The following is a 13,302-nucleotide window of genomic DNA, read 5'->3' on the forward strand; positions in this document are numbered from 1 at the left end:
GTTACGGAGAAGGTCAGCGTGGTTTCCAGGCCGACAGAAATGAGCACTTCCCCTTTTCAGCAGTGCGGTTTTGGGTGTCACGCACAGACGTCAAGCAGCATGGGATACATGACGCATGCTCTCTCTCTCTCTCGGTGAGTGTCTCTCTTCCCATCTGTGGCTTGAACGAGACACTGGAGAATGGCTAACATAGCAGCGTCGGTTCATGTGACACTCCCCTGTGCCTTTGGCCTACTTTGCAGAGCAGTAGCGCTCGCTAGCTCACAGAAACTCTCCTGCTTCAGTAACACTTCCAAGTACAGCCTCACCATGTGACAAAAGTCTTGAGAGCCTCTTGTATCCTTTCACATATCAAACCATCAAGGGACTCATCAAACCCTCCCGTCCTTTACTAATTATACTCTGTGGTCATTTGTTTCACTCCTAACACTGCGAACTGAAATTAATATAAAGTTAGCAGCTGTCGCCATGTTGTTTTCCTGAGATCGGCTTTCAACTGAACTGCTTCCTTATTTCCCAGTGGATTGCTACAGCTGATCCGTGTTTTATACTAGACGCCCTTACCGAGCCCACCCTCCCATTAGGAGGCAGTAGGTGGCCAGTTTGTGACTCCTCCCAGGCTTGAACCAAGAGTCTTTTGCATGAATGTCTTGATAACCACACGGTGCAGTCACTCGTCACGTCTCTGCTCATCAGTGCTGAATAACGACTAATAAAAGATTTCACTCAACAAAACTGAGATTGGCTGTGCCGAACAGAACGATGCATGATTGGTTAGATGATTAAAATAAATGTTTAGCAGTGTAAACAGAGAGGAGAGACGTCTGTCAGTCAAAACAGCAGGTTATTCTCATGACAATGGAAAGTATCCATAGAGACCAAAACACTTCTTGTACGAGTCTTTAAATGTGCTTTTTAATGTTGTGTGAGTTTAACATGGACTCTGTGGGGCGTCATTCACTCTTGGAGCTAGCTGAAACCCCAGTGTTAGCTATTGTTTTCATCCTCGTACGGTTCATATCACTCCTATCACTTAATGGGGGCGGGGTCAAAACCATCCATTAAGATTTAGGTCTGGAGTCTTCTTCTTCTTTATTTGTCGCTCTTTGCTACTGTCAAAGCAGCAAAGCTCTGTCTGCTGTGTCCTGCAATCTGCAGTATTATCCAAGAGCAGTGGAAGCAGAAATGGTGCGAGTTGTGTGCATGTGGGTGAAGGGGAAAGGTGGAAAGACTCGTGAAAGGAAACAGAAGCACAGAGTTTGTGGACTCTTGCGGCTGAAGCCCATCTATGACCCAGACCATCACCCTCCCTCTGTACGTTTCTGTTTATGTCTCACCCCCGCCGCACATTTCCTTTCCCTGTGTTGTGTCGTTGCTCCGACCAGCAGACATATGGGCAGTGGGCTGTTCCCCACACCATGTTACATCTTTGTTAAAGACCTGATGTTCCCACAGTAAAGACGCTCTGCCAAACGAGAGGAAGTAGAAGAACTTAAATAAGACTCTTTTATTTGCGTCTGTGTCTTACCTCTCTGATGCTCCCTAATAAAGCTGTGGGCAGTTTCTCCTCCATTACCCGAGCCCTGCTGAGGCTTCACGTCCTCCCCAGGCCAGTTGTATGCCAAGCAGCTTGGTGCCAGGCCAGACTCTCGCTGCCAATTCAGCCTCCATCCTGCAGACTGCTCAACAATGCAATACGCCACTCACCTCTGACCACACCGCCTCCATTCCCAGTTCAATCACAATGCATATCCCACAGCAGTCATTGCTGAAATTGTCTGTAGGTGTGAACGTGGCTGCGAATGATTGTCTCTCTGTGCGACAGACCAGCGACCTGGTGTTAAACAAGTGTGCAGCTGCTGCGCAGCATCTTGGGTCCAGCTGCAAATGCAAACCCATGTCATGGAAATGCAGTACCATGAAGTTTCAAGCTTCAAGGATAAAGCCTTTACATTTCTGATGGTACAACCCCAAACTGTAAAAGATTAACTCACCAAATGATTTCCTTCTACTTCCTCAGAGCTTCTTTGCTCTTTGTACCGAGGAGCCCAGAGATCAGTGTCATTGTAGCGCAACAACCTGCAGTTCTCAGTTTAAACTGCCGATTTCCAACCAAATCCACAGAGATTTCTTCAGATTTCCAAATGTTTAGAATTGTAGCTTTACAGCAGGACAAATTGTTAATAGAGGAAATCAAGTATTTCTCAAACATCTGCTTAGCACATTCAGCCACACATGCTGCAGCAAGAGTCCTGACAGGGACTAGAAAGAGAGAGCAGATTTCTCCTGTTTTGGCTTCCTGTTAAATCCAGAATTCAAAATCCTGCTCCTCACATACAAGGTCGTAAATAACCAGGCCCCATCTTATCTTAATGACCTTGTAGTACCATATTACCCTATTAGAGCACTTCGCTCCTGCTCTGCAGGCCTACTTGTTGTTCCTAGATTATTTAAAAGTAGAATGGGAGGCAGAGCCTTCAGTTTTCAGGCCCCTCTTCTGTGGAACCAGCTTCCAGTTTGGATTCGGGAGACAGACACTATCTCTACTTTCAAGATTAGGCTTCAAACTTTCCTTTTTGCTAAAGCATATAGTTAGGGCTGGACCAGGTGACCCTGAATCCTCCCTTAGTTATGCTGCAATAGATGTAGGCTGCCGGGGGATTCCCATGATGCATTGAGTTTTTCCTTTCCAGTCACCTTTCTCACTCACTATGTGTTAACAGACCTCTCTGTATTGAATCATATCTGTTATTAATCTCTGTCTCTCTTCCACAGCATGTCTTTATCCTGTCTTCCTTCTCTCACCCCAACCAATCACAGCAGATGGCCGCCCCTCCCTGAGCCTGGTTCTGCTGGAGGTTTCTTCCTGTTAAAAGGGAGTTTTTCCTTCCCACTGTCGCCAAAGTGCTGCTCATAGGGGGTCATATGATTGTTGGGCTTTTCTCTGTACAATATAAAGCGCCTTGAGGCGACTGTTGTTGTGATTTTGCGCTATATAAATAACACTGAATTGAATTGGACTAATAATTAAAGGAGCTACAGCATCCCTCATAAAACAGAGTCATGCTCCACAGAGGATAGACCCGGTTCTCTTTGCCAGTGTTGGACTATAATGTGTTAGTTAAAGTAAAATCACAGAACGCCTCTTAATAAGCATGCTCGTGCTCCTCGTGGGATGAACGCTGTTAATTTGCTATTAAACGTATGTCAGCATCTGATATAAGAGACATTTACAGGCACAGCTGTGCAGACTACATGAGGAAGAAAAGAGGAAGAACCCAGCTGATCGTGATGACCCAGTTACCTCTGCTGTCACGCCGCTCACACGGGTGGAGATTTGGTGATACAACCTTCGTGTTTGTCTGACTATAATGACGACTGCAGTCTCAGGGAACACGATCGGTGATTTACAGTACGATATGAAGAATCCACAGAAGGACGCAGATTTGATTATACTGCTGTCAGTCAGCACAGCCTACACTCTGCAGAGTAACCTTTTGCTTATTCCTCCACGTCTCTCGTTGTGTCAGACGGCTCATTGGGCCTGAGATCCATCTTCCCATTCCCGAGGAAGACCTCCGTTTGCTGAGGAAATATTTGAGGAGTGTCCATTACTGAAGCTGTTATGAAAGTCATTTAACCGACAAGTAAGTTGCAGCCAGCTCGAGTCTGGGAGGGCGGCTGGCCAGCGAGATGATGAGGTCACTTTGAACAGCGACTAAGGAGGTTGGCGCCGAGCAGGAACGAGCACAGCTCTGGACAAACAAAAGCCTGTGCCACTACTTTTGTAGTGAGCTGAGGGTAAACACATTTCATAATCAAATGCGCACTCGCCCAGCCCACATGGACACGGGCTCATTTTTACTGCGTGTTTGCATTTGTTTATGATGGATCCAGCCACAGCGCAGGCCAGCGAGCACGCAGGAACCAAGACAGCGCTCGCTCGTTAGCTGCTTTGTTCCTGTCTCACCTTTCTATCTGTCTGTGGTTTTCCTGCTCCCCCTTCTCTCACTCCTTTCTCTCCCACTCTGCAGCAGCATAATGTCTGCCGCCCGCGTCACTTCCCTCCCTGATCGGCTGTCATGTAAACACAAGCATGCCCCTGCTCAAAGGCATGCTCTCACACACACGCACACATCACTGAGTCACATGGGAGCTGCTAATTATGACCACATAAAGCCAGCGGAAACACAACTTTCACAGCTGGCTGTGTGAGCTGCTCTCACACTGGAGCTCATTGTTCACAGAAGAACAACACCGTTTACTTCAGATCACAACAAAGGGAAAAACAAGTAACAGGCTCATTTCTCAGATTAGCCTCGGATGCTGGGATCCAGCAGCAAAGAAGCTGCGTGGCAGCAGAGAGACTCAGTGGACGGTGCAGTCGAACAAATCGGCTCTGCGCTGATCATTTACACGAGGTAGCAGAAGAAATGATGAAAACAACACATTGCTCACTGCTATTCGAATGAAACAGCTATTTGTTGAGACGAGGCGAGCACAAACATCTGACAGACGTCAGGCACAGTCTGTGACGCAGATCGGAAAGTCTGTCTTCAGCCAGCACGTGTATGCACCCACAAAAACACTCACAGATAAACAGGAACACACGGTAACAGGAGGCCATGCTAACACCCCTGACATACTCCGGACATTTCCAGCATGCAGCTCAAATTCACTTTGCCAAGTAGTGCTCTCGAGGGCGGAAATAACAGCTCAGAGCTGCGAAAGTTTGCTTCAAAAGGATGATGGGTTTGTTCTCGTGTGCTAATAAGGCCAAACACAGCAGGATTAATGCGGTTAATGGTTAATGCTGTGGGATTATTGCAAATTTCATTGCCATACAACTACTGGAGGACAGCAGAGGTCACGTTTGACAACGCTTATACTTGTCAGGGCGCAGATGCTGTTTATCGGGAAACGACCGTTCCTCGAGTCCAACAAACAGGATTTGGTTTTATTTGAACTTGACAGAAATGATGGTGGCAGATGCATGAATCACAGCTGATGCAGTCCCGTAAGTTTGTACTGGAGCAGGACCTGCAGCAAATTATTAGTTAAGTTGATGTATCTCCAAAAGTTGATTCTGTTCATCTGGACGAGAATTTGCAAAATTATGATGAAGGAACTGACCTCACAGCTCATTGTTCCTTCAGTGGGCTGGTTTCAGTCATTATGCTAATGTCCTGTTTATAAAATTGAAACCTGCAGCTGAGACTGAAGACGTCACCTGATGATGACGAAACGTTTCTCCCAGAAAACACTACGTCCAGATGAACAGAATCAACTTTTGGAGATTTATTTTCCTGGATGATTGAGATGCATCAAGACGTTTTAACTTGATGTCATTTGAACAGAGAAAACATGATGTCAGAGCTTTGTTATTGGTCGCTGTTATGTAACGTCTGCCCTGGATTGCAAAGCCAGGCCACATGCTCCACAACACTGTGCGATACAAACGTCAATGACAGGTGTAAGCGGGGAATCCTGCCACAGCCTTAAAGGTTTGCTTTGTGAAAGTGGCTCATTGCAAGTCAATTTGATTGTTCGCCGACCTCTAGCAACGCATCGTAACAGCATGCTGCACCCATCCTCCAGCTGACGTGATAATTGTGACAGGAACAAAGAAGGAAATCAAATAATGTGTTAGGAAGCCACAGAGGCAGCAGAGGGACGATGGATGGACAGAACGCTGGACACAGCACACTTTAGCTCACTTCCTTAAAACAGAACCAAGTTTATCTTATTGGACTTTTTTTAATGAAATAAATGATTAGGCTCGCGCTGTCACATCATAATGAAAGAGTTTCTCCTGTTGTACTGAAGCATAGCAGCGATTTGGATCATTGTATATGTTGTTATAATCACTGCAGTCATGGTTTGAAAAGTTAAAAACTCTTTTGCACTCATTCTGTTTTTGTCATTCTTGAATTAAACACCACCTGTAACTCGTTTAATTCTTTTTCACTATAAACAAAGAGAAACCGTGGACACAGGCAGCGGTGCCAACATGACGTCAAACACAGACCGCTGCTGTTATCAGTCTTTAGTTTCCTGTCAGTCGACTAATTTGTTAATTTCCTAATAAAAACATTTCAGCTCTTCTTCAGTGCTACAGTAACAAATAGTTTTAATAAATTGCTACTTCTGTATCATTATTATATCAAACGAGTAAGAAATGGAACAATCTGATTATTTTAGACACTACAGTCTGGAATAAATTATAAAGAGTTCACATACGTCTGTAGGGGTTTTCTCGTCTGCTCTGCTGATCGGATCCGGACAGCCTTTTGTATCAGCTGCTTCTTGGAACACTTGGAGAGCGACTCCGGAAGAGCCTCTCATTAAAATATTGAAGTACTTCCCCTTTGTGGGTGAGACGGCGGCCAAAATAGGACGCTCTTTGAACTGTGTGTCATATACACAATGATGTGACTGCCCAGTTATGAATCAGCAAAACGCTGGATGGTGTGTGTGTGTGTGTGTCCGAGAGACAGGGAGCGGGGATGTGTGTGTGTGTTTGCGCAATAACCAGAGCAGCAGGCAGGTGTTTTCTTGTTTTCCTCACCATTGACACATTGAAGCGCTGACGGCACCTCGCAGGCATCCCGCAGGGAGATTGGCTTTATTAAACAAATAGGACCGCTGCTTTAAAGCGACGCTCTCGTAAATGAGCACCGGAGCCAGTTTAACACAGAGTTTACGGAGTGTCATCCTTTCGGGCACATCTCTCTGTTAAGTTGGAGAACTGTCAAACACTGCGAGCCCTCATTAAACTGTGAAACACACAAATAATCCATCTCGCTGTAAAAGCCGCACAAAATCACCACTGACAACTTCACTTGCTCCTGGCACCTCGACTCGCCACAGAGGCGCGGGATGTTTGCAGTCCAACATGCTCAACGTGAAAACGCGTCCTCACAGCGCCGGAGTCGAACCCTCATCCCCACTTGTTTACTTCAACTTCAATTTCTATGTGCGCAACACCACCTGGAATGCGGACACTGGCAAACACGCACATGGCCCGTGATCAAGACTGCCCTGCAGGGTGATTGCGCTTTCTTCAACAAACGCACTATTCCAAAAGCCCGGAGATGCGGGTCCTCACCAGAGCACAGCAGCAGGCTACCAGGCACAACTCAAGCGCGAAAACGCACCTGCGGCAGCAACCCGGAGCCGATCCTCACACAGCTATTAGAAATAAGTTCACTCACAGCGAAGGGCGCTCCTCCTTTGCTCCGGGACTGTGCGAAATACGCGCACGCACGGGCGACATTTTCCTCCTCTTTTAAAGTGCGCGTCACAGCTGGCAGGTGCAACGGCGAACACAGAGGTCCCGTCCGATGAGGCGCAGTCTGTCCGGCTCGGCCCAGCCCGGTCGACATCGGCAGCGTTCGGTTGGGCTCGGCCCCGCTGGCCCTCGACACTGTCGGCAGATGACTGCGTACATTTCTGCTCCCCTCTGCTTAGCAAAGAGCCCAGCGCACTCACTCTGTTCCTGCCTTTTCATTATATCATGTCCATGTGACACGCTCAGGCCTCAGTCGATGGAAACTTAAAGGGACCTCCCACGTGATGGCGCGCTCACGACAGAGAGCGCGTCCAGGAGAATTAAGAAATAAGATGCAAGGCAGCAGGAAGCAGACCCGCTCGGGCTGGTTAAGGACTAGTTTGTCTGTTTGTTATCTGGAAGGTTTTGCCGCTGGCTCTAATGGTCATTGTAGTAACGTCGGTCATCTCTAACAGTAACGATGATGAAGATAAGTTGATGCTGCTGCTGATGAAGACTATGATGAAAATAGAGCGTGGTGTTTCATTGTAACGATAAACTGCTATAGTCAGACAACCATTTGTGGTTATGATGATGATGATGATGATGATGACAGTGAGCCTGTAAAAGTTGTGATGATGATGATAAAGAAAACCTCATCATGATGATTGCAGCAATGAAGATAACTACATTTATGGTCGGACTGGTGAAGATAACGATGATGGTCGTGGTGATGAATGTGAGAATGATGATGATGAAGATGAAGATAATCCTCACTGGTTATAATAAAGATGATGATGATAAATAAAATGATAGTAAAGAGAATCCTTATTAGACGTGACGATGATGATGAAGGTAACCTTAATGAACAGGCTGATGCTCTTTGTTGGCTTTTTTTCCCATCAATGAGCTCATGGCCTGTGTGACATCATCACAGGGTGACTAACGTTGTGGGAAAAACATCTGATCTCATATCAGAGGCAGATTACCGAAACTGGATGTAAAAGTCTGTGTGTGGACAGAGTGACACTTTGTGTGAATCTATTTACACTGACTTTACATTTAGATTATTTTACATCACATTTGCATTTTGTTTCTTTTTATATCCTCTGTGAATGTGTTAGCATGGCTGAATACAGGGTTTAAATGCCTCATCAACACATCTGACTGAAAAATCTAATGTTGTGATTAGGGATGGGTATCGTTTAGGTTTTATCCGATACCAGTACCAAACTGGTGCTTTTGAAACGGTGCCGGTGCTTAAACGGTGCTCGAACCAGTGCTTAAAGAATGGAGAACACAAAATTGGTCCAAAAACCTCTCATGTTTAACTGTTCTCCACTTTTTCTTTGGTCATTTTAGCCTTTTTGGCCAGAGTGAAGGGAGTATCTGCCATCAAACAAGAAGACAGCTGCATGTAGCTATGATGATGTTTGCTAGTTCACCTTACATGCATTAATGTAATAACGTGGTTAGCCTACTCAACGTAAATTACACACGAACAACATTAAGCTACTCACGCAGAGAAGAACGGCTGCTGCTGCATCATCATCCTCATCATTTCTGCTACACTGGCAGGGCTAGGGGCCAGGACTCTCCTCTTCGGGTTTTTGGGGGATGTTGCTAACTCCGGGTCGATAACAGGCACCACACCCGCAGTAGATGTGCTCGGTGTGAGGTCTCGCAGCAAGCTATCAAATACGGTGCATTTCTCGGCTTTTAAAAAAACGCTATGCGTCGCCAGGTGTTTCATCAGATTTGAGGTGTTACCTCCTTTGACAGTATCACAGTATCAGCTTAAAGCACTTGTTGCAGGCTGCTGAGTTTGCATCTTTTGCTGTGAAGTACAGCCAGACTTTGACCGCTTCACCTTGGGCATTTTTAATCTGTAGCTCTGCTCTAAAAGAACGTACGTACCTGGACCCGCCTACTATCCTCGGAAACGTAAAATGATTGGCTAGAATCTAAAGTGTGTCACAGCTCAGGAAATAAAGCACCGAAATATGCGCTGCTTTTTGGTCTGGTTACTACCGTTTATGTCAGAATCCATCATGCCATCATGGCACCGGATACCGGTACCCATCCCTAGTTGTGAATATAAACAAGGATGTTTTTGGAAGCTGAGGCTGGCAGCACGGTCGTAGACTTCAGAGCTGATCTGAAAAATACTTTTACTTTCACCACAGATCAAACTGCCATGTCAAATGTAAAGGGTCCCCTCGCGGTGACATCACCCCACTCTACCACTGAGGACCAAGAGACAAAAAAATAGTTTCTTCTTTGTTAATTACAACTGAACAGCAGCCGTGCCCAGAGCGGTCGGAACGACATCAAAGCTTAAAAAACTGAAGTTATTCAATAAAGTTATATTTAAAAACAAAATGAACTTTTCACATTAAGAAATGCACCTCATCAACCTGCGCCAGCTCTAAAGGCTTTAAACCAATAATCCATCAACTGGTGGATGACGTCACTGTGGCCACAGCCATCCTTTATATACAGTCTATGTTGCTTCTTACCAAGGCAGCAGGGAACTCTAACAAAGCCTGTGTACAACAAACACACATTTACTCACTGGCAGTTTGACGCAGCGAGGCATTAACATGTCCTTAAGGGTTTCTATATTTCACTGAAGAGTTGTTGGGAAGCAAAGGCCGAGGAACCGCAGGATAATGAATACTGGATGCGAAACAAACCTCGAGACAGTGCTAATGTTTCTCTTTGTCTGCTTAATGTTGGCTGTAACACATTATGGGCCGTCACTTTATTATTCCACAGTGGTAAACCACGTCTCACTTGTGTTCCCAGTTTACATCCATGCACAGGAAACTTGACGAGCGTCCTTTTCCATTTCTAGTAAGTGGAAGTAAGGGTTTGCCAAGAGACACACTGTTATCACTCTGCACACCATCATCAAACCTGGATGGAGTCCACTCGTGGACGAGTCATCAAACACTAACACGTTTGCTGAGATTTGAGAAAATATTCCAAAGACAGACTGGGCCGTGCTGGGTAGCCGTGGGCTTCATTTAGCACATCTTTATGTCTTTGAAGCATGTTTTTGCAGAGTTTGATTTAATTAAATTGCTATAGAAACCAATAATGTAGAACTCACTGCCTTACACTGACTTCAGGAAAACTAAAACTGTTGTTAGCTCTATTATCTCCTGTTCGCTGCTCATCTTCGGTGCGTGTGACCTGTTGTCTCTGCCTTCTGTAATGTTGGACTCTGGATAGCTGTCAGTGGATGGGTGAACACTGAGGACAACAATGAGAGCCTAGAACTTCACCCGCGTATCAGATGCTCCGTGGTGTTGTTGAGTATTGGACTAAATTATAAACACAGGTTGATAACGGTATCGCAGCTGCCACAAGGTTAGCGAGTACAGTAGATTAGGCTCAGTGCATACGGCTCTTTGAAGTCTATGTGCGATGTGTGATGGAGGGACTTGGCGGCAGTTGGGGCCGTGTGAAAATACCAGAAGTCTGAGGGTCTCTGAGGCTCACAGACCCCCTGTGGTTTGAATTAGAGTGGATTACAACTCTCAGCAACAAAAGACACGTCTCGGCTCCCCCTCTGCGCTCGTCTCAACGAGTGACACGGCGTCAAAAACGTGGATGCTTTCATGCAGCGAAGCCACAGCGCACTGCGAGGCCAGCAGGACGTCCATCGCCGTGTGCACACTGCTAACTTTAAACTATCAGGACGAAACTCACAATCGTCGGTTCGTTTATTTTAAGTAACCAATCTAAGATGAAGCATGAAAGACGCTGTTGAAGCAAAGCTTTAATTTTCACTTTTATGAACTTATTTAAAACGTTTTATTTCAAATACATCATGTAACTGTTACGGTCAGTGACCCAGTGTTTTATTTTCATCATCATCATCATCATTATTAATATTAATCTCGCTCCCCGGTCATTCGTGTTCCCTGTGTTCAGATCAAGTCTCTGTGTTCTTCTTCCTGTCTTATGTCGTGTGTATAGTTTTGTCTCATGTGTGATTCCTCCCAGCTGCCCGTTCCCTGCTTATCCTCAGAGTATTTCCGCCCTGTGTTTGGTCCTCGCTCCACGCTGTGTTTCCCGGTGTCTTTGTTATTCGTTTCTAGTTGTGGTTTTGTAAAATGATGCTGCTGCGCTGAAGCAGCCTCTTTTAGTTTATTCCTCTGAGTGTTTTGCGTTTGGGTCTCACATCCTGCCCGTCACACGGCCACATCAAGACAATAACATCATCGCAACAATTTGTATTGATTGTTTTAGTCACCGTTTAACTGTCGCTCTGGAAATGAGCTTCGATTTCTTTTATAAGAAAGAAAATAGACTGAAAACACTTGAACTGCATGACAGGAAGTTAATGCTGCGACAGCTGAATATCAAGTCAAACTAATATGGACAATAAGACAACGTGTGGAGTGAATGGGGAACAAAGGGGGAAGAGGACACAGCTGACTGATATATGCAGGGTTGGTTCATCCACTGAAGGGTTAGCTGGGCTGCCAGAGGCGAGAGGACTCACTGCACCGACTGTTTGCTACAGAACCATGTGCCGAATGAGGCACATATGAATGCTACAGCTTTCCTTCTACATAGGCAGGAGCTGGAACAGGTCAGCAACTGGTTTGAAGGTCACTGGTTCAATCCCGACATTCTCCAGCCCATGTCTTGAAAGTGACCTTGGCAACATACTGTTATCCCCGATGAAGTGTCCCAGTATGTGTGTAACTGTTAGAAAAGCTTCTGTGTCCATGGATGGATGTGGCTGGTAGTGCAAAGTGCTGTTCAACGTTCAGCGAGAGCAGAAGAGCACTCTGTCTGCACAGTCCCATGCACCGTGTCACTGTCAGGCCTGAGAGTTTGCTTTAAAAAATTTTTGATAGCAGCAAATTATTCTGGCACAACTTCACCTACTTCCAAGGTGCATGGAGACAAACATCTGATGACTGAAGACTCTTAAAGGAAGAGGAAACAGCTTTATCAGGTGACCAGCGCTTCTCGGGGTCTGGCCTTCATCATTAAAATCTTTGGGCAGAGCGAACCAGCCCAAACTATTCGACCATTCATAGATCTGGAGTGTTAGTTGGTACAAAGCGAGTATTATGATGGTATCACTTTGATCTCACATTTTTACAAAGTGTTGCTCGCACAGATATCTGTTAAAACAAGCATCCGGTTACAGAACTTAGCTGAGTGCGCAGTGTGTCTTCAGTCAACTGACAGTAAAATGTCCAGTTGCAGCAGAGCACAGCTTGTGGTGATCCAACATAACCAGTCAAGAAAACCAGTGTTGACGTTATGGCAGCTGTGACCAGTTGTATGTTAATTCGTGGAGGTAATTTACACGATCAACTACATACTGGCTTAATGACAAGATGAAAATACGTCGAGTCATCTTCTTTCAAAGTGTTTGCTGTAAATTGAGGCTGAGTACGCTTTGTCTAACCGGAATAAAGCGCATTAGTCACCAGATGACTCACCCACTCTCTGAGCTAGAATGACTTCACATATAGTAAAACACTATCTGCTGTTTGAAAAGGGACACTGCTGTCTTTGTCTCAAAAAGGAAACACTGCAGTCAACTGTATGATACTGTATGATCGGCTTATTATTTCTGTGGGAATCGTTATTCTATTTATATGCATGTATTCATTTGAAACCCCTACTTATGCATCAGGTTTGAAGAGTTTTGGTTAACACTTCCAGTAGCTGTGTGTGTGCAGCTGTGTAATTAGGGCTGATGTACATATTTAGGAACATGCTGACGAGAGATTGGGAGTACCGGGGCTGTAGAAGATCATTTTTGGGCCTGTGGCCTCAAAGCACATTAATGTGATGGATGTATTGTTATTATTTTATTATCATTCGCTTTTTCTGTTTTATCGATTGAAGTTAACATGTTTCGGCTGAAATGATATTTGGAAAAAAATGATAATTTAAAAAATACAAGTTTTGTTGCGATGAATATGAAGAGCTGACGTGATAACTGTATCGTGCAGTGTGTTCATGCTACCGAGGAGGCTTCGTAAACAATACAA

General features: G+C 45.2%; 1 protein-coding gene across 1 annotated transcript in view; it reads right to left on the bottom strand.

Moving 5' to 3' along the window:
- Nucleotides 1-7,575, bottom strand: part of LOC148098038 (uncharacterized) — a 57,434-nt gene extending 49,859 nt beyond the window's left edge. The window contains exon 1 of the mRNA XM_087830871.1: nt 7,215-7,575. Coding sequence (XP_087686997.1) covers nt 7,215-7,385 — 171 coding nt within the window. The 5' untranslated portion in view covers nt 7,386-7,575. The remainder of the gene's footprint in view (nt 1-7,214) is intronic.
- Between the last annotated feature and the right edge of the window lie 5,727 nt (nt 7,576-13,302).

This window comes from Neolamprologus brichardi, chromosome 17 (genome assembly GCF_056152115.1).
Source record: "Neolamprologus brichardi isolate AB-2024 chromosome 17, ASM5615211v1, whole genome shotgun sequence".
Classification (NCBI taxonomy): Eukaryota; Metazoa; Chordata; class Actinopteri; order Cichliformes; family Cichlidae; genus Neolamprologus; species Neolamprologus brichardi.